Below are 23,203 nucleotides of genomic sequence, written 5' to 3'. Positions count from 1 at the left end.
GGGAAGGTCTTGATATTTTCACTTCATAATATAAGCTAGTTTATATTTCTGTCAGTTTCTTGACCTGAGTACTATAGACATTTTGGGCCAGAAAATTCTTTGTTGTAGGGGCTGCCATAGGATAATGAACAGCATCCCTGTCCTCTCACCATGCCCCATTGAGAACCAGTGATTTGTGTGAAAGTGTTAAGACCTTGGCTTTAAAAAGGCTATAGCATACTTCTGTTTCATACAGGGGAAATTTAAAGGCTGGTTTCAAGCTGCCAATTCAAAAAATGCATCCTTAGTCCCTGGGATATTTCAGTGGAATGTTTACTCTGCAGTATAAGGGAACACGCTTTACTGTTCAATGTTGAGTATGAATTCATGGGAATTTAAACTTTAATGTTCTATTCAGGATGAGTCCCTGTAAAGGAAGGACTACTTACCACTGTTAACACTGGAAAATGACAAAGAGTTTCAAGTGGTACTTGATTGGTACCATGTCTTCCCATGGAGCTCAATTCAGAGAGGATTTGGTTCACTTGATACCACTCTTAAGCATACACTTGAAGGAAGTTTATTAAACTCTGATTATTACATTCAGTGATATGTTAATAATTAGCAATTCCCTTTTACCAACCATATTGCTAGGCTTTATACTCGGGGATTTCTAGTTCGAGGCATCCTTAAATAAGGATTCCTATTTCTGTAGCACTTTGTCAGTTTGTTCTAATACATATTAACACTTGGTAAGACAACTTAGGTACCTTTGGACCAGTAGTGGCAATCCCTGCCTTCCATAAAGCAAAACATCATTGACATTTTTAATGTATCTTAAAATCCTGGATCCCAAGAAGTCTTAGCTGGAACGTGCTTTTCTTCATAACAAACAATTTGATCTCCCACTTTAAATTCTATCTTTTCTTCATCTAAACTGAGACCACAATCCATTCCAGTTTTGATGACTGAAACGTCATCTTTATGGTGTTTCAGTGAGGTTAACAAGCCTTAAAAAAAAGAAAAAGTGAAGTTAATATAGTCAGCAAATGAGTATCTACTAAATGCTAAGTATGGTGTTAAGGAAATTTACAGTAAGTTCTTAAGAATTTTACGGTCATGTTAATGATGGGACTAAATACTAGGGAACCCCAAAAGTATAAAGTTTGCTGTAAACAACATTTGACTTGTAACCAAAGATCCTAAATCTCCCACTTCAAAGGTAGGCTAAGACTTTTTGCAGAGGATGGTATTGTATTCAGGACTTGAATGGGAAAAGCCAATATAAACATAGGCAAAAGGTCCAGTTACAAAAGGATGGGAGTAAGGAAATACACGGTAGAGATTAAGTGTAGGAGGTAAGGCTGGAAAGGCAGTTTGGGGCCAATTTTTTAAAGCTTTGAAAATCCAACCAGGGAACTACTAATCTGGAGGAGTCATCAGAACCAGTAGGGAGGAAGCCCACCAACTACAGACTGGTTATGAATTATAATAGCAATAAGAAATGGCATGAAGTGGGATCATGGGAGTGAAAGATGAGCAGATTTGAGATGGTTATACAATCAACAGGTTTTGGTGATTATATTACAGAAATAGATTTTGACATTGCTTACCCTTCCAAATAACATGTCCATTACGGATTAATTTAAATTTTTTTTGTTTTTCTAACTGTCCCTTTTGGACTCTGCAGCCAGCCACAGGAAGTTTTTTCTTCCCTTCCGTTATAGAGAAGGTAGCTAGTATAGAAGCCTCACCTTTAAAAAGAAGAGAACTTAATTAATGTGCAGAAACCTAAATATTCTGAGAAATACATAATTTCTGACATTCTGCAGTACAAGAATTGAAGGTATGAGGAAAATGTGAACTCATGCATAGAAAGATGTCCTGGTTTCTTTGACTCCACCAACTTAATTTTCTTGATCGATATTAACGTAAAAATGCATGAAAATCCGTACCTATTCCTGTCTGCTTCATGAAAACCTAGTTTTCAGCTTTCCTTCAATATATTTTCTAGAGTAGATCATCTATCATTACCTGATTTATTTTTAATCTCACCACTAGTAATTTATATCTACATTAGGAGTGCTAATTCTGAGAGTCCTATCTTTCTCACTGACTAAACATTTTTTTAAATTCCAATAACAAAATGGTAACACTAGAATGAACCAATTTTCTAGGGTGTTACTTGACTGGTATTATTTGTTAGTGTTATTTGGTGTGCTTGCTCACTCCTAGAAGTCCCTGTGTGACTCATAGTTTTCCAAATTGCTCTTACTAGAACACAGATCTTTATGATCATGTTGAGGTCAGAAAAGCCTAACATAAGCCTGTATGTGGACCCAAAATGCAAAACTAAATCTCATCATAAGGAAACATCAGACAAATCCAAATTAAGGCACATTCTACAACATCACTGGCCTGTTTGCTTCAAAAATGTCAAGGTCAAAGTAGACAACAATTGAAGGACTGTCCCAGATTAAATGAGACGAGAGAGAGAGAGAGAGAGAGAGAAAGAGAGAGAGAGAAAAACTAAATATAATCCATCATCTTGGAGTAGGGGAAAAATATATACTAGAAAGTACATTGTTGGGACAATGGATAAAATTTGAATATGGACTATATATTAGATAATAGTACTAATAAATAAATATTCAATTTCCTGAGTTTGTTCATTGTTCTGTGGTTTTATAAGAAAACATCTTTGTGCTTAGCAGATACTTAGGGGTAAATGGGCATAAAATCTGAAACATACTCTCAAATGATCCAGGGAAAACAATGTGTGTATATGGAGGGGGGAAGAATAACGCAAATAGAGCAAAATGTAAACAATTGGTAAAATGGGAAAAAGGTATATAGGAGTTCCTTATATTTTTCTGGCTTTTTTTTTTTTTTTTTTGCAATTTAAAACCATTAACAATATTAAAAATTAGCCAGGCAAGGTAGCTAGTCCCATCAGCTCAGGAATCTGAGGTAAGAGGATCCCTTGAGGTCAATGATTTAGAGATGAGCCTGGACAACATAGTGAGACCCTGTCTCTAAAGAAATAAAAGAAAATTAGCCAGGTATGGTAGTTCATGCCTACAACAGTCTCAGCTACTCGGGAGACTGAGCTGGGAGGATCACTTGAGCACAGAAGCTTGAGGTTGCAGTGAGCTATGATCATGCCACTGCACTTCAGCCTGAGCAACAGAATAAGACCTTGTCTCTTTAAAAAAAAAGTTGGCCAGGCATGCCCTAGATCCTAGTCATGCTCCTCCTGCCTAGGTGTGAGGCTGCCCGGGGAGATGCCTGGGGAACTATTGACTTCTCTCCCTAGTATTTTGGTTTTTTGCTCCCTGTAATACTTCCACAGTTTTCACTATGGCTGAGCAAGATTCTGAGTTGGGCTGGTCACTGTGCCCAGAGAATACAGGTTCTATGAAGAAAAGTGCATAAATCTAAGGCATTATTCAGTTTACTTGCACTGTAAAGCTTTTATACTCACATCCCATAAGTCTGTGAACCCTGGCTGAGGGATGAAGCCAACTAGCTATTACATGAGTTCTCTGTTCTTAAACTTAAGGCTTTGCTGAAAGCTTTTCCGATGGATTTGTTTAAAACTGTACCTTGCCTGCGACTTTAAGAAATTCATCATACCCATCATCTAGTACTGTTGGATACATTACTATTTTGCATAGAGATATAGATGATAGCTCCAGTGTAGAAAATAAAACTTTATATTGGATAATTGCAGGAAACTTGACTGCAATTCACTATAAAACTAAGAATGTATTTTGATGTGTAAGGAAAAAGCATTTCAAAACAGCCTGAACAAGAGCGAGACCCCATCTCTACTAAAAACAGAAAAAAGTAGCCGGGCGTGGTGGTGTACACCTGTAGTCTCAGCTACTCCGGAGTCTGCGGCAGGAGGATCGCTTGAGCCCAGGAGTTTAAGGTTGCAGTGAGCTAGGCTGATGCCACGGCACTCTAGCCAGGACAACAGATCAAGACACTGTTTTGGGGGGGCGGGGGGGGGGGGGAAGTTAACCCAAACAATCTGCAGGTGGGGAGGAGAAAAGGACAGATAAGGCAATTCAATCAATTTTGAATAAATTCAGCCTTTAATCTAGCTAAGTGTGATATGCTAGAAAGAATTTTTTTTTTTCCTTTTGTGATTCCTCTGGGCAATTTGGATAGAAAGAATATTTTAAAATATTTAACATTTAAATGTGAAATAAATTTTCTTCTCATGGTGGATTTCTCTGCCAGTCCAGGACAAAATCAATGACTCCTTCCATGACCCTGTTAATAATCTTTATGCCTCCCATCCTAATTTGTATTCAATTATTTGTTCATATCTTAATTTGAGGGCAAGTTCTTATTGCCTTAATTGCCTTTGTATCCTCAAGGCCTAAGCACAATGTGTTGCACAGAGCAGGTGTTTATAATGTATATAAAGTTACATTGAATTCTCATCTTATGGTAGTCATTTTTTTTCTAGAACACAGAACATGTATTTCAATAGTGAAATACATATTTCACTGAATTTCCAGTGGAAAACATATTTCCCCTAAACTTTGCTTTCAAGTGCTGTTTATAGCACCTAAGATACGAATGTTTAAAAGTAACAATTAGTGACCACTCACCTATTGGGTGTTCTTCCACAGTGCAGGGCAATCTGCTGCTCAGCTCCTCCTGCAAGTCTTCAATAAGACGGTAAATGATTTTGTGAAGTTTAATTTTTACTTCTTTTTTTGCAGCAGACTGCTGGATAACGTTGCTTGCATTCACATTAAAGCCATATATAACACCTGGCAAGGAAAAATACAATCAATAAAGTAACACAAAGATTGTATTATAATCATTTATTTGTCTTTCAAGCAGACACTCAAATCTAAATGGTTTTATTTCAATGTAAATTAAATAGGAATAGCAATTAGGGGAGATAAGAAATTCTATGATTTTTTCCTCATCAAAACTAATAAATTTTCAAATTAAAGAAAGAGAATTTTATGTATATATAGTATTGTGGCTTGTTTAACAAGGAAAATTTCTTTATGATTTTTAAATCATTATTAAAAAACATTATTTTTAAGTGCCCATAAAGTACAAGGCCATATGCTAAACAAAACTTTGATTTTTATACCAGAGGACTAGGAAAACTGGCCAGGCACAGTGGCTCACACCTGTAATCCCAGTACTTTGGGAGGCCAAGGAAGTAGGATCATTTGAGACTGGCCTGAGCAACATAGTGAGACCCTGTCTATACCAAAACCAAAAAAACATTAGTTGAGCATGGTGGCTCATGCCTGTAGTCCTAGCTACTTGGGAGGCTAAGGTAGGAGGATCGCAACAGAGTAAAACCCTGTCTCTAAAAAAAAAAAAAAAAAGAGAGAGAAAACAAAGACTGATAAGGGCTGAAGTATTATTTATTTTCATAGCAATTCTATTAAGAAATCATAATCTTACTGCCTACAATTTTTGCAATTTACACTTAGGCAGTCGGCCAAAAGATGCTCAAAAATAGTGACTTAAAGTGGTGTGGGAGGATATAGTGACTTAATTAGTAAAGTTCAAGAGTTATTTTAAGAAGTAAAAGAAGTTTCATGGAGCTGATCACTTTACCAAAGAACAAATAATGTATTTAACTGCAAATACTTTGGGAGGAAAAAAAAAGCAAAAGCAAAACACTCTTGCCTTAAACAAAATGAATGAAAAAAATTAACTCAGTTTAATTAAACACAACCACCTTGAAAGTCTTATCATTAAGAAATCATTCGGGGAGGAGAAGGTGGGCAAGGGCAATATACATAACCTAAACTTTTGTACCTCCATAATATGCTGAAATAAAAATAAATAAATAAATAAAAAGTAAAAAAAAAAAAAAAAGGAAATCATTCAATACTCTGACTAAATCACATAGCACAGTGTTAGGCCAGTCAGTGCCTAACAAATACTTTGAATTAATCAGCATTACTGAAAATACCTTTTCAGTGATAGAGGTGACATCTAATTCTAATCAAGTCAGATTATTAAGTGTCTCCTTTCTAAATGATTCATGAATCCCTCAATAATGTTGGCACTTTACCAAGTGTAAGAGCTAGTTAAAGTGACAGTCATGAGTCCCCTTTTTGTGTATCATAAGTTTGACTAATAAACATAGTGCCCTGCCTTCTAAGCATTTAAAGCTAAAAGGAGCTTTTGATCTAAAAAGATATGATTTATAAAGTTATCAATTAACTAAAATAGGTAGCCAAAACTAAAAGATGAAGAAAAGTACTGAAGAGGTTGATTACAGTGTTAGGAGCATTCAGAAGTCTAAAATAATGAAAGTTACAAAGAACCAAGCTTGGTTTGGGTAGGGAATTGAGAGGAAGGGGAGAGGGGGCAGTAACGCTGCTTAAAAAAAAGATCAAGAAACACTAGCAGATCTTGAAATAGTTCCCCAAGGTTGCAGTACAGCACGACAAGTGGAGTTATGGGGGCAATACTGCACATCCTGTTGATCTCAGTTGCTAGCTGGGCGTGAACTATAGCAGGAAGAGTGATGGTGATGCGAGTAAATGTCGGGTGTGACAAACCAAGCAATAAAAGATAGAAGCAAATGGTTCACTGGGTGATCCAGAACACAGTTTAACAAATAAGAAATGAATCCTTACCGTTAAATGTTTCAGCAAGATTAACATCATTTTCACTAATATCACCCACTCCAAAATGTACTAATTCCAGTTCACACTCGTGTGAAGCATCATAGGTATCCATAATGTTTAAAAGGGTCTCCACCGAGCCATCGACATCACCTAAATACAGCAAACGTTTAAAATTGTTGGTTTTAAGAGTCAGGCATCAGCAGACACAAAAAAGACAATAATCTATTTAAAAACCACGACAGGAAAAGCATTTACTACTAAATCTACTTTTCTTTAGGTTTAGCATTATAAATATCTCCTTGACTTAATAAAGTATAATGAGCCCAATATACATTTACAACAAAATCAGCAAGAAATATGTTGACTAAGAAAATCTGTCCCAAAATACTGAAATAATTTTCACTTAAATTTAAGGGCCCAAACCAATTATGAGAATAAAGAAATATATATATTCAAAGAATGAGTTGTAAAGTAAAATCTTTTAAAAGGCACCTTTAATTATTACAGGAAGTATATTTGAATCTCTTTCTAGTTTCTCTTTTGGCTTTAAGGGTTTTTGTTCTTTTCTTTCTAGATACTCTTTAAATGATCTCTCCTTCCAGTGCAAAGAGCCATACTTCTCACGGGCTTTCCGATGTGCTTCTTGGTGTTCCTTTCGCTTTTCTTCTATTACTTTGAGATCCTCTTTATTTTTCTCCTGTTCTTGCTCATATTTCCTCCAGTCAACAACTTCACGTGCCCTTGGCTTTATAGGGGAAAAACTGGCATTATTTAATGAAACAGACAGCAATAACTGCTAGGCAAAGGCTTTGTGTTTCCCCCTCTTATGAAATTAGCTTAACTCATGTATGAAACCATTAATTTTGTAAGTTTTAAGAAATGTGTAGAATTTTAATTTGGGACTTTGTATATAATTGAATTGATTTAATTTAAAAATCTTAGCTCAAATTTTAAAAAATAATTCTGTAGTTTCATTCTAAAATGATACAACTGGCCCCCTCACAGCCGCTTATAATCTAGAATTGTTAACATTAACAGATTTCTGTGGACAACATTACAAATTGACATTTAAAATCATTATTTTATATCTAATATATAGGTATTAAGCTTGATGTACCTCAGATTCTACTTCAAGAATTTCATCCCCTGCAGAAGGAAGGTCTCTCCAGCCTATAATTCCCACTGGCATGCTGGGATAGGCCTCATTGATTGTTTTTCCATTTTCATCAAATATTAACCGTACTTTTGCCCAACTCTTTCCAGCAACCAGAACTGAGCCTTTTCTCAAAGTTCCTCTTTGAATTATAGCTGTAGTAACAGGACTAGAATGAAAAAAAAAGTATATATTTTTAATGCCATTATCAGGATACAGTTGTACTTTCTTAAGTAGAGCTAAGATATCTTTATGAGGTTTAAATACATATAAACATATTTATACACAGGGTTAATTCTACCACTTCTTAACGTCTTAAACATGTTATAAAAACATTTCAAAGCCAGCACAGTGGTGCGCATCTGTAGTCCCACCTACTCAGGACGATCACTTGTGCCCAGGAGTTGAAGGCCAGCCTGGATAATATAGCAAGGCCCCTATCTCTAAAAAAAGAAAATTTCTTCACAACAGCCAAGAGGTAGTAGCAACCCAAATGTCCATAATCAGATGAATGGACCTTTCATCCAAAGAAAATGTGGTATAAACATATAAGGGCATATTATGCAGCCTTAAAAAAGAAGGAAATCCTATCATATGCTACAACATGGATAAAATTCTAGGACATTATGCTAAGTGAAATAAGCCAGTCAGAAAAGGACAAATATTATATGAAGTATCTAAAGTAGTCAAAGTCATAAAAATAGAAAATAGGGAGTTGCCAAGGGCTAGGGAGAGGGGTAAAGGGAATTAGTGTTTAATAGGTATGAAGTTTCAGTTTTACAAGATAAAAAATTTCTAGAGATCTGTTGCACACTAATGTGAATATATTTAACACTACTGATCGGCATACTTAAATGTGGTTAACATAGTAATTTTTGGTTTTTTTTTTAGAGATGGGTCTCACTATGTTGCCCAGGCTGGTTTCAAACTCTTGGACTGAAGCAATCCTCCTACCTCAGCCTCCCAAGTAGCTGGGATTACAGGCTCAGTTCACTGTGCCCTTAACATGGTGAATTTAATGTTACGTGTTTCTCACCACAATAAAAAAAAAAGGCAAAAACCAAAAAACAGTTCTTGTAAAGTTATGCTAAGAGAAGGAGCAGGGAACAGAATGTTCTTAGAGAATCCTAATCCACTTTCTATCCTACTCTCCATGTCAGCTAAGAAATTGCCCACATTTGTTACAGAGTATAAAGCAATGAGAAAACCTCTCTTGCTGATAGGTAGGAAAGTTCAAGAAGAGAACACCATTTCAAAGACCTTCCTAAATAGTGTATTAATGATTGAGGTCATAAAAAATTTACAAACCCTAAAATGCAACTATTGGTATTTCATTCCAATTTATGTTATCCTTGAGGCTTTACCAACTCAGTCAAGTCAGTGGGGGAAAAAAATCAAACAAATTGAACAAACTACTTAAGTCATCCAAATAAGACTACTAGATGTATATAGATAGTTGCTACAGTCTACTGATAATAAGTAAATTTTTGTGTCCTGTGTGTTAGTACAATAAAATACTTTTCAAAAATAAATACTTTGAAAATATTGTTCACGGACTAACAATAACATGCAATAAAAATGTTATTATGTAATCAGTTCACAAAAACCATACAACAAAATTATTAAAAAGCAAGCATTTTAACAGTCCTACCCTCTTCCTTTGTCTGTGAAAGACTCTATTACTGTTCCTTCCACTGGACCAGTGGGATCTGCTTTCAATTCTAACATTTCTGCGAGAGCAATTGTTGCTTCTGCCAAAGCCATCAGATTGTCACCCTTTAATAACAAAGGTTGTTAATATACAGTAATAAATATTATCTGTAAATGTAAATACCAGGGTCAGAAAGTCAAATTATCCTTGACAGTTATATTATACTTTTCTCTTTAACCATTAAAGGCATGAATTACCCAGTTGAACAAAGAAATGAAGGAAGGATAAGAAGGAGGGGAAAAGAAAAGAAGGGGAAGGAAGGACGGAAGGATGGAAGAAAAGAAGGAAGGACGGTAAGAAGGAGGGAGGGAAGGAAGGAGGGAAGGGAGGAAGGCAGAGAGAGATCAATCATCAAGAAAACCTAACCCAGGGACAGATCTTGCAAGGAACAAGTGGCTATTTTTTTTTAAAAGGATGGCTATCGGTCAGGCTTGTTAATACCCTTTCATAAACACATGCTCCATTCATTTTCTTTCTCCTCTATCTGTCTTTACAATTGTGTTTTCTTCCTTGCACTAACTTACTTTCTTTTTTCTCCCCTAGAATTCTAATGCTTTTATTGCATGGAGCCCATCAGAACTAAAACAAGTGAATCCAAAGGAGACTTTACACAATATTGTAAAAGGGATGTCTTTAGAAAGCCAAACTTGCAACTCTCAGATGGCCAGAGGTTAGTAATTCAATCTGTGAATCCAAACCAATCTATCTCTTTCAGATTCTTGCTATCTGCTTTTTTAAAAACAATTAATATATAATAGCTCTCACAAACTTTCTTAATGATGCTACTTTACATTTGAAATTCTATCCAACTGAACAAGCAGTTACATCCATTATTTCATTTGATCCACTCAAGAATCCTGTAAAGTAAGCAAATCAAACATTACTTACCCTTATTAAAAAAATGAGAGAAAAAGCACTGACTAGACCCAGGCTCTAAGCCATTCCTGCAACCACCCAGCTATGCAGCCTTGAAAAATCACTTCACCTTCCTGGATCTCCTTTCTTCAACCATAAAATGAGGAGCTAGAGTAGATGATTCTTTCACCTTTCATGATCTATGCTTGCTATGCTCTCTAGGGCTCCAAGATCGCACAGCTGATTGACTGGTGATAGAACTAGAACTGATGGGCAAGGGATTTTTCCACTCTCCGTGTCAGCTAAGGGATTGCTCACAGTTGTTACAGTGTATAAAGCAATAGGCAACTGTAAAAAAAAAAAATTGATTAAATATTCTGCTTATCCACCCTCTTATTGCTAGTATTTATTCCAGTTTACAAAATGCTGTTCCAAAAAGTAGAGCTGGAGTTGTTTCTTTGCATGAGTAATCCTCTATATCTTGGAAAAGAAGCCTCATCTTACTTTCCTGCCACTCTCTTCCACTTCCCTCCATTCCCTAGGAATCATCTCTGCCATGCTTCCAAATATGCCTAAGCAGCTTTACATCTATCTACTCCTCTGATGGTATCTGGGCAGAAAAGATGGTCAAACCTTCAAATGTTTGAATCTTATTGTAGTAAGTTTGCCAACTGGCTTTCAGAGTATAATAACAATTGAGCTATTATGAAAAGATAACAAAGTAAGGTAGTATTTTATGAATTTCAGAGGAAAAGCAGCATAGTTCTACTATTAATAGAAGCACAATTTCTAAGCATCTTTAAGGTAATATATTTAGGAAAAGTAAAGATGAAATGACATTTAATTAGAGGAACGTGGTTAAAGTACAGCACCATCCCTTCAGTGAATGATCAGCAAAAAAAGATCTGTATTATATTAATAACTAAACTGTGAAATATGATACAGATGGATAAAAAAGGATATCCTACTTTGTAGGATAAGGGAATTGGAAAATGCTGAGTCAAGTACTGAGCCTCCTTGGTATTTTTTAATCCAGGAAAGAATAATTGGTAATTTTAAAGAAAATGGAATTCATCATAAATAACATAAAACTTATAGCAATTTCACCCATAGAAACATTCAGTTAATCAATTAACAAAATCAAGCTAAATTTAATCTTTGTCTCAGTGAAATTCTTATTTAAATCTCTCTTAAATGCCCTAAGTCCTATTTCCATTGTTTTTTGCTTATAAAAGGCATGAAATACAAGGACTTTTCATTACCAACTGGATTTCATTTCTCCTTAAAACAGTCTTTAGCCTACTGTTACTCTATCCCCACATCATTCAGCATTTATTCTCCTCATTCTAAGTATCTCATAATAAAAACATTAGGTTTAGCTCCAACTCCCCACTGCTCAGCTATATAACTGTGAACTGGTGACTAACCTCTCTGAGCCCAATTCCTAATATGCCACACCAGGATAATGGTAACATCTTGCTTGGCCTAGCTCCCACAGAATTTTTTTTAAAACACCACAAAATATGTATGTCAAAATGTTCTTTAGGTATAACGCAGTGTGTGCATTATGTATAGCGTTCCATCAGAGCACATTCATCTCTGAGGTGCCCACATTTACCGTAAGTGCAGAGACATGCACTGCTTGAACATCACCTCCATGATCTTCACACACCACATCGTAAGCCAGCAGCTCTTTTTTCACTTTTTCAGGATCAGCCTCAGCTTTGTCACATTTGTTTATGGCAAGAACAATAGGAACTGAAAGACACAGAGTTAAGAAGAGTGCAAATCATGACACCTTCAATTCCAGGTATTCACAGTGAAAAACACCAACCTATTCTGGCTTTCTCTTTACTCAGTGGATGTACTTATCTAACAAAAGGCCTAACAAAGCCAGGTGTGGTGGTGCTCACCTGTAGTCCCAGCTATGGGGAGGCTGGGCAGGATTGGGGGGCTGGGGGTGGTGGTGGGGAATTGCTTGAGCTCAGAAATTCAAGTCCAGCCTGGGCAACACAGCAAGATCCTGACTCTTAAGAAAAAAACAAAAAGACCTAACAGACCCACTTTAGAGTCACAGCACCTTACTCTCCTCTCTACATGTAAAGAAGAAATCCAGATGTGAGATGTTAAGACTAAAATTAGGCTGGGCACAGTGGCTCATGCCTGTAATCCCAGCACTTTGAGAAGCCAAGGCAGGAGGGTCACTTGAGGCCTGGAGTTTGAGACCAGCCTGGGCAACATAGGGAGACACCGTCTCCACAAAAAAAAAAAAAAAAAAAAATTTAAAAAATTAGCCAGGCATGGGGCTGTGCACTTAGCTACTTGGGAGGCTGAGCCAGGAGAATTCCTTAAGCCCAGAAGTTTGAGGCTGCAGTTGAGCTATGATAGTGCCACTGCATTCCAGCCTGGGCAACAGAGCAAGACTCTTTCCCTAAAAAACAAAAACAAATACAAAAAATTTTTTTAAAACCCTGTAATTATAAGCAGATTCTGAATTAAGAAAAGGCACCTGAGAGAAAAATATCTATCCATAAACATAAAAGCAAGATCAGTAATTTACATCGGAGATAATCTCCAGAAAAAAAAATCATGAGAAGATTCTAATTCAATACTACTATATCATTTGCCTCTTCTTTCTAGGCTTTATTAAGTCATTGTTAAAACTCAACATATCATCCTCGGTTGAAACTAAGTATCACTATTGCAAATTGTCTTTTAGGATTTACAGCAACTCTTTATTCATACACCTAGCTCACTGACCCAACACAAAACAGGCTCTCAATAAATGCTTTTTGTTTTTGTTTTGTTTTGTTTTGTTTTTTGAGATAGGCTTTCACTCTGTTGCCCAGGCTGGAGTGTAGTGGTACTATCATAGCTCATTGTAACCTCCAACTCCTGGGCTCAGGTGATCCTCCCACCTCAGCCTCCCAAGTAGCTGGGACCACAGGCACTACAATGCCTGGCTAATTTTTAAAAATTTTTTGTAGAGACAGGGTCTCACTATGTTGCCCAGGCTAGTCTCAAACTCCTCAATCCACCCACCTCAGTGTCCCAAAGTGCTGGGATTACAGTCGTGAGCCACTGCACCAGGCCTCAATAAATGTTTACTTAATGAATGGACCAAATAATCTTATAATCTACTTGTCATTACTAGACATACCCTCTCTTTAGAGAAATCACAGAAAATTCTAGGAAAGAATTCTCTGGTTGCATTTTACCATCTCTGCAATTTTCTCAGGTATCAAAGGAACAGAAATTGAACAAGACACAAAACAGTTTTATAATTCACAGCCTATTATTGTGAAAAAGTACAGTCCATGTTGATAAGTTGGAATTTAATTGGGGACCAAAAGAATAGGTGTACAAAGCACAATATAATGAATTTATCCTATCTCAGCCAACTGCTTTGTTATGGGATCCCCAGCAAATTTATCCCTCTTCCTTTTGCCATGTATTGCATAGAAGCATTCCCCTATCCGCCATGTATTCCCTGGAATCATTAAGAACATAGTACATCACATAAACGCAGTTTTGAGAAATTAAAAAGCAAAGTAACACCAGAATCTAGACAATCCAGATTATACATGCAGATTATACATGTTGCAAATTAGCTGTATAATCGTACATAACTGGGGAGAGTTCTGGCCACTCTGGGTCTTAGTTTTTATGTTGTAAGATGAAAGAATTGGACTAGTTCAATAATTCTTAGCCTTTTTTTTTTCTTGCTAACAAACCTAGGGGGAACACTCCATTGGTATATTTTCTTTGTGTGGATAGATATAGGGTCATAGCAGAATAAGAATGAATGTTCACAATATATGTATGTGTGGTGTTTACTATTACAATATTTAAATGAAGAAATAAGGGAGATGATGGTCAAGTGATTTTCCAAAAGTTTCAATTTTATACCTTAGATAAAATAAGAACTCATTTAAAACAGATGAAGGGAAAGTTTCTCTTTAGAGAAGAATTCCAAATAATAAATGAACAAGGAATAACTGAATATCACCACTATGCAACTCCTAATGAATTTCGGTGATAGGTACATAGGAGTTCATTATTCTATTCTTTGTTTCCTATCTGTTTACATTTTCCATGAAAAAGTTTTTAAAAACGGTCATAGTAGAAGAAAGATTGTACTCGTAGTCACAAGTCCCAAGCTGAATTCTGCTACACTCTTCCTATTAATTAAGTTATAAGTCCGTGGGAAAACAATTTAACTATCTTTGAGGTTTATCTGTAAAACAGGTAAAATAATCCTGGGATTGCTATGAAGATTAAATGAGCTACATGTAAATGGCTCCAGAACTGTGACTTTATATAGCAGATCCTTAAAAAAAAAACAGCAACTTCCTTCCTGATCCATGTAAGTCAGCCACACAGTACCTTGAGCTTCTTTCGCATGCTGAATAGATTCTATAGTCTGTTTCATCACCCCATCATCTGCAGCTACAACCAATATGATAATGTCAGTGACCTGAGCACCTCTGGCTCTCATTGCTGAGAAAGCAGCATGTCCTGGAGTATCAAGAAAAGTTATCTTTTCCCCCGAAGGCAAAGAGACTGTAGAAACAAAATCCAAGAAAACCAAGGACTCAAATAAGTACTTCCTTAATATGAAGGAACATATGTGACATTATCAAACATATCAATAATTCTTTGAAATAATTTTATCCCTTCTATTAATCTCAATCAGAACCACCCAAAGAATCATTTCACAATGAAAAGCGGTAAAATACCAGTTAGACCGTTAAGGTTTTCTTTTCATGTAATAATTTCAAACTAAGACTCTTCATATTTCTAGAATATAACTACTTTCATAAACGTACCAACTGATATATATTCTGGAGAGAGAACAGACCAATAGCTGTACAGGCAGCCACCCTGACATTAACAAACCACAGCTGCACAACTGCTATGAGTCACAGAAAGGCAATTTAGTATACAGTTAGTAACTCAGGATTTGAATCCAACAACCCTGGGTTTAAATCCTGGCTTAGCCTCTTACTAGTTATGTACTTTGGGCAAGTTACTTAACCTGAAAAAGTTTCAGCCTCCTTATCTGTAAAAGTAGGAATATTAATACCTGCCTCATGAGGTTGTTTTGAAGATAAAAATAATAAAGCATATGAGGTGTTCAGCACAGTGCTGGGCATATGCTAAGTGCTCAGTAAATGGTACTATTATTTAATTATTATTAGCAACATTATCACAACCTGGCATTGGAGGCTATATAAACATAATCAATTAAGCAGCAAAAAAAAAAATTTTAGGTTGATAAGATCAAAGAATGAGCTAGAATAAAAAAGGTAACATAATTTTCTTCTTATAGAAAGTACAAAGTAACCTTCATTAACCACTTGTTCTATAATTCATCAGACCAATGGCTGTAAGTTTTAGCCTTTCCTTTTACTTTGAATTTGTATATTTCATATTATGACATTTGGTTTAAGAAAATATAAGTGAGGTTCCCTAGCACATTGTAAGGTAATCTGTGTTCATACCAAGAAAGGCACCAATGTGCTGAGTGATGCCTCCAACTTCCATTGCTGCCACTTGAGTTTTTCGAAGTTTGTCAAGTAACGTCGTTTTCCCATGATCAACATGGCCCATTATAGTAACAACTGGGGACCTTGGGGTTAATAAAGCTGGATCTGCCTGGGGCCTACAATTAATAGCAAAGGAGTTTCATTTCTTAAATATCAGAAACACTTTATAGCCTGTGAATTGGTTCACAGTTATCTCTGTGAGCTACCATTAACAATAAAACCCAACATTCAGCTTTGATTACAAATAACTATATTGCCCTCTTATGCATATGACTTATGACAGAATATTTCTTTTTTTTTTCTTTTTTTTTTGTTTGGGACAGAGTTTCACTCTGTTGCCCGGGCGAGTACCGTGGCATCAGCCTGGCTCACAGCAACCTCAAACTCCTGGGCTCAAGCAATCCTCCTGCCTCAGCCTCCCGAGTAGCTGTGGCTACAGGCACATACCATTATGCCCGGCTAATCTTTCTATTTTTAGAAGAGACAGGGTCTTGCTTTGCTCAGGCTGGTCTTGAACTTCTGAGCTCAAGCAATCCTCCCGCCTCAGCCTCCCAGAGTGCTAAGATTACAGGTGTAAGCTACCATGCCTGGCTATGACAGAATATTTAATGACTGCCTACATACAGTTGGCATCTTCATTACAATGATCAGAATTGAATCAAATTTTAAAATTCAGACCAGTGTATACACTCAACAAACTAAGAGAAATGACTCTTAGAGTTTTATAATAACCTGATTATATTTTCTGATGCTTTAAGCACTTCAAAGAAAAGTTTATTCTATACTAACATATCATTTTAATTATGAAAGAAATTTTAAGCCAATCTTCCATTAAAAAGTGTAAATAAAACTATGTAGTCTCCCTCCCCCAATATATATGGTTAAGTTTTACCTTCTTACAGCATCTTTATTTTCTCTGACTTTGTCCTTTTTTAATTTGCTCCATTTTAACTTCATCCCTGCCTTCTTTATCACTTCTTTGATCCAGACTTCATCTAAACGTGAGTCTGCTTCTAGTGAATCTATGTCAATAGCAGTGTTCAATAAAGCTTCATATACAAAATCTGGTTGGAATAAAACAAAAACTTTTAGGATGATGAATTAAATGCTCAAAAAAGTGATCTTTATTAACAAATGTCTATATAAACAGCACACTCAATAAAAGGAATAACTATGTAAACTGTTTCTCTTATGTTAACAAATCATGACGATGCTAAAAAATTTTAATTCTTTAAAATATGCATGTATATTAACTGACATTTCTGCATATTCATAAATATTAAAATATTTATATACCTTCTAAACCATCTGAATCATTAATAAAACATCAAATTGCATATTGTATAAATTTAGTATTAAGTAATTACAGTATATTTCTTCAAAAACTTGTAGTCACATGTCATGCATATACAAACGTGTGCATGTATATACAGTCCATTCTCGTTATTTACAACAGTTATGTTCTTTGAGGAGAAATACAAGGTTGAGTTCCTGCAAGCCTCTAGCCACATTTTTCAAGTGATCAATACCTAATCTTATTTTATGTGTTTCTCTTTAAAGGCATTTTTAAAAATACATATCGTTGATTTATTAATGTTGAACTCATGGCCAATAGTACTATAATTCATGCCTGAATGAGTTTATCTAAGACACGTACTTTCTGCGTAAGGCACATCACAGCCATCTTGTGCTTACCCTCGAATGCCTTAATCTCACTGCAAATAAAATTCCAGGTATTCTACGTTCCCATATTTTTCTTTGTAAAATTATCTGACTCACCAGTGTTTTTTTCCATTGCGTTGGCCAGCTCCTCAACAGTCATTCCAATCCATGCTTCTATCTCCTTTTTTGATTTTCTTGAAGATAACTGAGATTTCCGTGGTCTTTCTTCCTATTAAAAAGTCAGAACATATACACAAGAAGAAAAAAATTTAAGTGACAATTTACACCGTGAATATCTACCACAACCATAATCTACAAACACTCTCATAAGTAGTTAACACTTAGACTAAAATAAAAAATCCTGCATCCATAATTCGCTGTTCCTCACTAAATTCCAAGTAATCAAATCCATCAGCATTACCACACAACTAACCAGAACTTCCCTTCCTCACAAAGATCTATTGCCTGGAGTATAGCATTAAGTAATAATAAATATTATATAAATGATAAAATACTCAAAATGGATTTCTACTCATGGTTCTTTGCACTTTCATCTCAGACCAAATAATACAGTAACTGATGAAATCTGTAACTACCTTCTTTGTTACTAGAAGCCTATACTGAGATAAAGCAGCCCCGATGAGCATGTCTATCTTTAAGGGCCGGGCGTACAGCGGAGCCGCCCACACTGGGTAGGCAGATGAAAATCCATGCCTCCATTGTGCCAATGCTCTTCTCTGACCCAGGCTATGCAGCTGTCTACAAATAGTGTGAAATCGTAGCAAGTTCTCTAACTTCAGTAGCTTCTGGTTCATGTTCCTCCTAGAAAAAAGGTTTTAAAATACTTTGGTTAATATTCAAATCAAGTTAGCAAATATTAATAATTGGATATTTACTACATGCAAAGCACTGTGCTAGGTACTAGAGTTACAACAATGAGGAAAACTGGGTTCCTGCCCTGAAAAAGCTCACAGTTTAGTCAAAGAGATGGAATTCCATATCAAGGTCTCCCTAGATACTAGCTATCATTATTGTTAATGTTACTACCATGATAGAACTGAAATACAATAACATTATAAAATGCTCTTTTTTCACCCTTGAAACATCAACTAACCAAATCACAGCTACATTGAAATTTTAAAGTACACATTTGAACTTATCAACCCCTGTTAAACACCCTCCAATGGCTCTCCATTATCCTCAGTTTAATGTACAGCTTCATAACATGCTATATAAGGACTCATTATCTGACCTCTTCTAACATCTCACTTCATTTCTGACACTCTTGCACTCTCCCCACACCTACCTCCCAAGCTTTTGTTATTCTGATCCACATATAATCTCCAGTGGTTTGTCATCTCCCTTCTGAATCTTTGCACATGCTTTCTCTAGCTGGAATTGTCTTTCAACTCTTGGCACTTTCCTGTCTCCCCACCTCATCCCCTAAAACAAGATGCTTTATAGTAGGAAGAAGCCACCCAATATTTATTGAATAATGCCTTTTGAATATTATTCCTGCAATGAAAGAAGAGTTTACTGAAGAAAACTGTAACAGAACTCATTAGTAATATAGTTATTTTCCTCCCAGAGTCCTCAACCTCCTCTGCTCTCAAGACTGCATTTCTATAGCTTTGCTGTTCAGTTTTTAAGGACAGGAACAATTAACATAATGTAAGAAATACATACTTTCTCCCTAGGAAACACTTCCTAAGTACCACATGCTAGGCATTGTGCTTGATGTTGTTCATTCACAGTTTAATAAGTCAGAGTTCCTTCCACAAAGAGTTCACTGTCTTTAAAGCTTTCCAATAAAATGATTCTCAGGTACATCAGACACAGTGATTGATTACAACCTAGGGTAGTATTTTCACTGTAACAATATGCATAATTCTTTCTGTAAATTGTAAAGTCATTTTAAAGTTTTTTTTAATAAATGGAGAGTAAATTTCCAAGTAGTGAATATGGCCTTTTAGATTCTTCAGTATAAACTTTTACTCACTACTCAGAAATAATTTTAGTTAACATTTTAATATGTATCTTTTCAACCCTTTTCTTTGTGCTTGTATCTATTTTACTTACAAAAATAAAATCATATTAAATTTTGTTTTATAACTTTTTCCATTAAAGAATATATTGTGAGTATTGTTTTATGTCATTAAATATTACAGTTGGCCCTTCACATCTGTGGCCTCCTCATCCATGGATTCAAACATGCTCCACCATGCTCGGCTTTTTTTTTTTTTTTTTAGTTGTCCAGCTAATTTCTATTTTTTAGTAGAGATGGGGTCTCGCTCTTGCTCAGGCTGGTCTCGAACTCCTGAGCTCAAACGATCTGCCCGCCTCGGCCTCCCAGAGTGCTAGGATTACAGGCATGAGCCATCGTGCCCAGCCTCAATGTGTTTACCTTAACCATATAAAACTACCTTGAACAAAATTCTAAACTTTTACAAAACCTTAAATTTTTTTAACTATTTCTCTCACAATATGGCATTTCTACAATATGCTTTCATTTCATATTTATATCTATAACATGTATGAATATATTTGCATATATTATATTATGTATATATAAATATATTTTATTTTCTACTAGATATTCTTTAAAATTATTCACAAATGATAATAGTTATTTAATGTGACCAAAGAAATTGAGACTCTGGACAGGCGAGCTTTGCTAGATAACTGGACATTAAATATCAAATGTTATATTTCAACCAATTTTCCCCAAATATATTTTACAGTCCTGACCTAGTATACTGAATATTTTTTAAAAGAAAGAAAAGAAACAATAACTGAAATAGGCACAGTATTGTGAAGACAGTACCTGACCAGGCAACAAAAGACCGCTGGTTGGACACCCACTCTGACACACCCCAGCAAGTGTTATCTTGATTGAGCAAGTTACTTGTTTCCTATGGGTCTCATTTCTCTGATCTCTATAAAAAGAAAGCAGAAGTGTTTGAATATCTGTCCTTTCTACTGCCAAGGCTATGATGAGAAAATGGGACGATGTATATACGTTATCATTAGCTATTTTAAAACCATATTACATGCTCTTTAGTGATGGCTTATCTACTTTGAGGATTCACTGCTTCTAAGTTTAAAATATTCACAAGTCACTACATTATTTGTTAATGGATAATTCTGAGGTTTTGTGTGCGTGTTTAACATAGCAAGCATTTTACCTTAAAAGATTTATTCAAGTAAAGATCCAAAGAAACATCTGGCTTAATTCCAAAGAAATAAACACATTAAGATTTAAAAATTCATTCAAGGCTGATCACAATGGCTCATGCTTCTAATCTTAGCACTTGGGAGGCCAAGGCGGAGGATCATTTGAGCCCAGCAGTTCGAGACCATCCTGGGCAACATGCCCTCGGCTCTACAAAAAATTTAAAAATTAGCCAGGAGCTATGGCACACACCTGTAGTCCCAGCTATTTGGGAGACTGACGCAGAAGGATCGCTTGAGCCAGGAGTTTGGGGCTGCAGTAAGCTCTGATTGCGTCACTGCACTCAAGCCTGGGTGACAACCTGACCCAGTATCAAAAAAAAAAAAAAAATTCATTCAGAACGGCACATGTAAAAAAATCTTATTTAGGTGTGTGCCCCTGGACTAAGGAGTAAAGAGTGCTCAGAAAACAGAAGATTCATTAGGAAATTATTTTTAAATGAATCGGAAACCAGATTTGACAAGGACACAGATTAATGGAGTGGGAGAAAGGACCCTACAGGTTACCCAAAGCACAGACATGCAACTGAGGCAGAAACATACACACCAAACCTTAGACACATCGGGGGCAACAACCCAAATGTCAAAACTAGAAGGAACCTTAGTTGTTACTTATTCCAAACCTCTCATTTTACAGAAAAGGAATCTGGAATCCAGAAGGGTTAAAAAGAACTCTCCAATGTCATACCACTAATTAATGGCAGTCAGGACAAGAACCGAGATTTCTGGCTCCCAATTCGGTGTTGTCTCGCCGCCAGGATATTCTTATCAAGGAATCTGAAGAGAGGATATTGGAAATACGTAGTTGCCATTAGTGGAAACGTCTGAAGAGTTGGAAGCTTTGGAAATTATCTGAAAGGTAAAAATAAGTCATTGTAGAAAAATTACGGATCTGGGGTGGCTTCGCCTCAAATCAGTCCAGAAAGCCGTGGGACCAGAGGAGGCTGGACGCGGGGGCCCCCGCACCCGCGGCCGCGCGCAGGGAGAGGAAGCAAGCCCGCCGCGACTGGGAGGACAATGCACATGCTTTCGTGAATGCCTAATGTGGGGTTACGCTGGGACTAAATGCACCTTAGAAGGGCTTCCAAATACGCAATATTTAGGAATTCGCGTCATTTGTGCCACTGACACTTTAGGCCAAACAATACTCGCCACCCGGACGACCCTTGCTAAGGGACCCCACTCACTTAGCTCACACATAACGCCCCGTGCCCCTGGATTCTGAACCCGGGTGGAAATCACCTTCCGGACCGGGAGAACTGTCTGTGGGTCAGTGCATCCCCTAAATGGCTCCCGCCGGGCTTCCGGTCCCACCGGAAGAGGTTCTTCCCCGAATTCAGCTTAGCTGTAGTCGCCGCCAGTGGTGGGGATCTCTTAGGTGTACCCACCTGCGAGCCGTGGGTAGGTGCTACTTCACTCCGTGGCCTCCTACCTGGTTTGCCGCGCGTGGTTAATCGCTTCTACAGGTACCTTCCATTTCTAGGAAGCAAATGATTAATACTTCTCTGGGGAGATGAGCAGCCTCGGTGCCTACACTCGAGGAAAATTTAAACAGGGAATTGTGGGTGAAATGGTAGGTATGTCCTTCAAAGACACGTGTACCGAGCAAGAGGGAAAAAATGCAAGGGACCCTGGCGATAGGACGAGCCACTTAGTACTGTGCGAGGAGTAACCGCAGTTTTTTCTTTCAGAAGTCGCCTCGTTTGGATGGTATTTGGAGTAGTACAGCCAGATTGCTTGGGTTCCTATCCCAGCTCATTCCTAGTGTGTGGTTGGGGACGTTTCGTCAACTCTCTGTGCCTCAGTTTCCTCATCTACAATATGGTCATGACAGTAGCTACCTCACAGGTTCATAGTAAAGTTTTAATGAGTTAATAAAGTGTTGATGATAGCGCCTGGTTCACAGTGTTTGCTCTTAAATTACTAGAGCTTCCCCCGGGAGCTTTTCCTCACTTTGATTGGCCTTTATGTCTTTTGGCTGGTCCTCTTCACCAGAACCATCACCACTTCTGGACAGTATAAGCAGCTGAGGCGGGAGGATCACTTGAGGCCAGGAGTTGCAGGCTGCAGTGAGCTATGATTGAGCCACTGCCCTCAAGCCTGGGTAAGAGAGTGAGACCCTGTCTCTTAAAAAAAAAAAGAAACCAAAAAACCCACAACCCTATTCTAATTTTGGGGAAAACGTCAGACAAACCCAAATTGAAGAGTATTCTACAAAATACCTGACTGGTACTCTTCAAAAGCTGTCAAGGTCATGAAAAGCAAGACAAGACTGAGAGACTGTTACAGATCAGAAGAGACTTAGGAGACACCACAACTAAATGCAATGTGGTGTCCTTGAGAGCATCCTGGAACAGAAAATTGGAAAAAATGGTGAAACTTGAATAAAGTCTATAGTTTAGTTAATAGTAATATCCCAATGTTAATTGCTTAA

General features: G+C 36.8%; 1 protein-coding gene across 5 annotated transcripts; it reads right to left on the bottom strand.

Moving 5' to 3' along the window:
* Window positions 1-796: 796 nt before the first annotated feature.
* On the bottom strand, window positions 797-22,044 carry MTIF2 (mitochondrial translational initiation factor 2). 5 transcript variants are annotated; one of them, XM_069494145.1, is made up of 16 exons: window positions 21,968-22,044; window positions 21,458-21,546; window positions 20,401-20,474; window positions 18,135-18,360; window positions 17,656-17,767; window positions 16,769-16,940; window positions 15,832-15,992; window positions 14,714-14,890; window positions 11,946-12,085; window positions 9,413-9,537; window positions 7,726-7,930; window positions 7,101-7,353; window positions 6,618-6,758; window positions 4,605-4,769; window positions 1,593-1,733; window positions 797-989 (listed from the first exon to the last, which is right to left on the bottom strand). In XM_069494145.1, exons 4-16 carry the CDS (start codon window positions 18,351-18,353, stop codon window positions 817-819), a joined length of 2,184 nt encoding a protein of 727 aa, XP_069350246.1. In that variant the 5' UTR covers window positions 18,354-18,360; window positions 20,401-20,474; window positions 21,458-21,546; window positions 21,968-22,044; the 3' UTR covers window positions 797-816. The 5 variants fall into 5 exon arrangements, with proteins under 5 accessions (XP_069350246.1, XP_069350241.1, XP_069350242.1 ...); XM_069494140.1 differs by having other exon boundaries at window positions 20,363-20,474; window positions 21,458-21,621; window positions 21,957-22,014; XM_069494141.1 differs by having other exon boundaries at window positions 21,458-21,621; window positions 21,957-22,014.
* Window positions 22,045-23,203: the final 1,159 nt, after the last annotated feature.

The sequence above is a fragment of the Eulemur rufifrons genome, chromosome 19, assembly GCF_041146395.1.
Source record: "Eulemur rufifrons isolate Redbay chromosome 19, OSU_ERuf_1, whole genome shotgun sequence".
In the NCBI taxonomy this organism is placed as follows: Eukaryota; Metazoa; Chordata; class Mammalia; order Primates; family Lemuridae; genus Eulemur; species Eulemur rufifrons.
This window is presented reverse-complemented; position numbering and strand designations above follow the sequence as displayed.

Bases quoted from the DNA above. Each gene is read 5' to 3' on its own strand.
- MTIF2 (XM_069494145.1), bottom strand. From the start codon at position 18,353: ATGAACCAGAAGCTACTGAAGTTAGAGAACTTGCTACGATTTCACACT. The intron at 15,993-16,768 runs GTAAAACTTAAC...TATTAATTGTAG, and splicing joins AATAAAGATGCTGTAAGAAG to GCCCCAGGCAGATCCAGCTT. The intron at 990-1,592 runs GTAAGCAATGTC...CTTTTTTTTAAG, and splicing joins TGGACATGTTATTTGGAAGG to GCTTGTTAACCTCACTGAAA.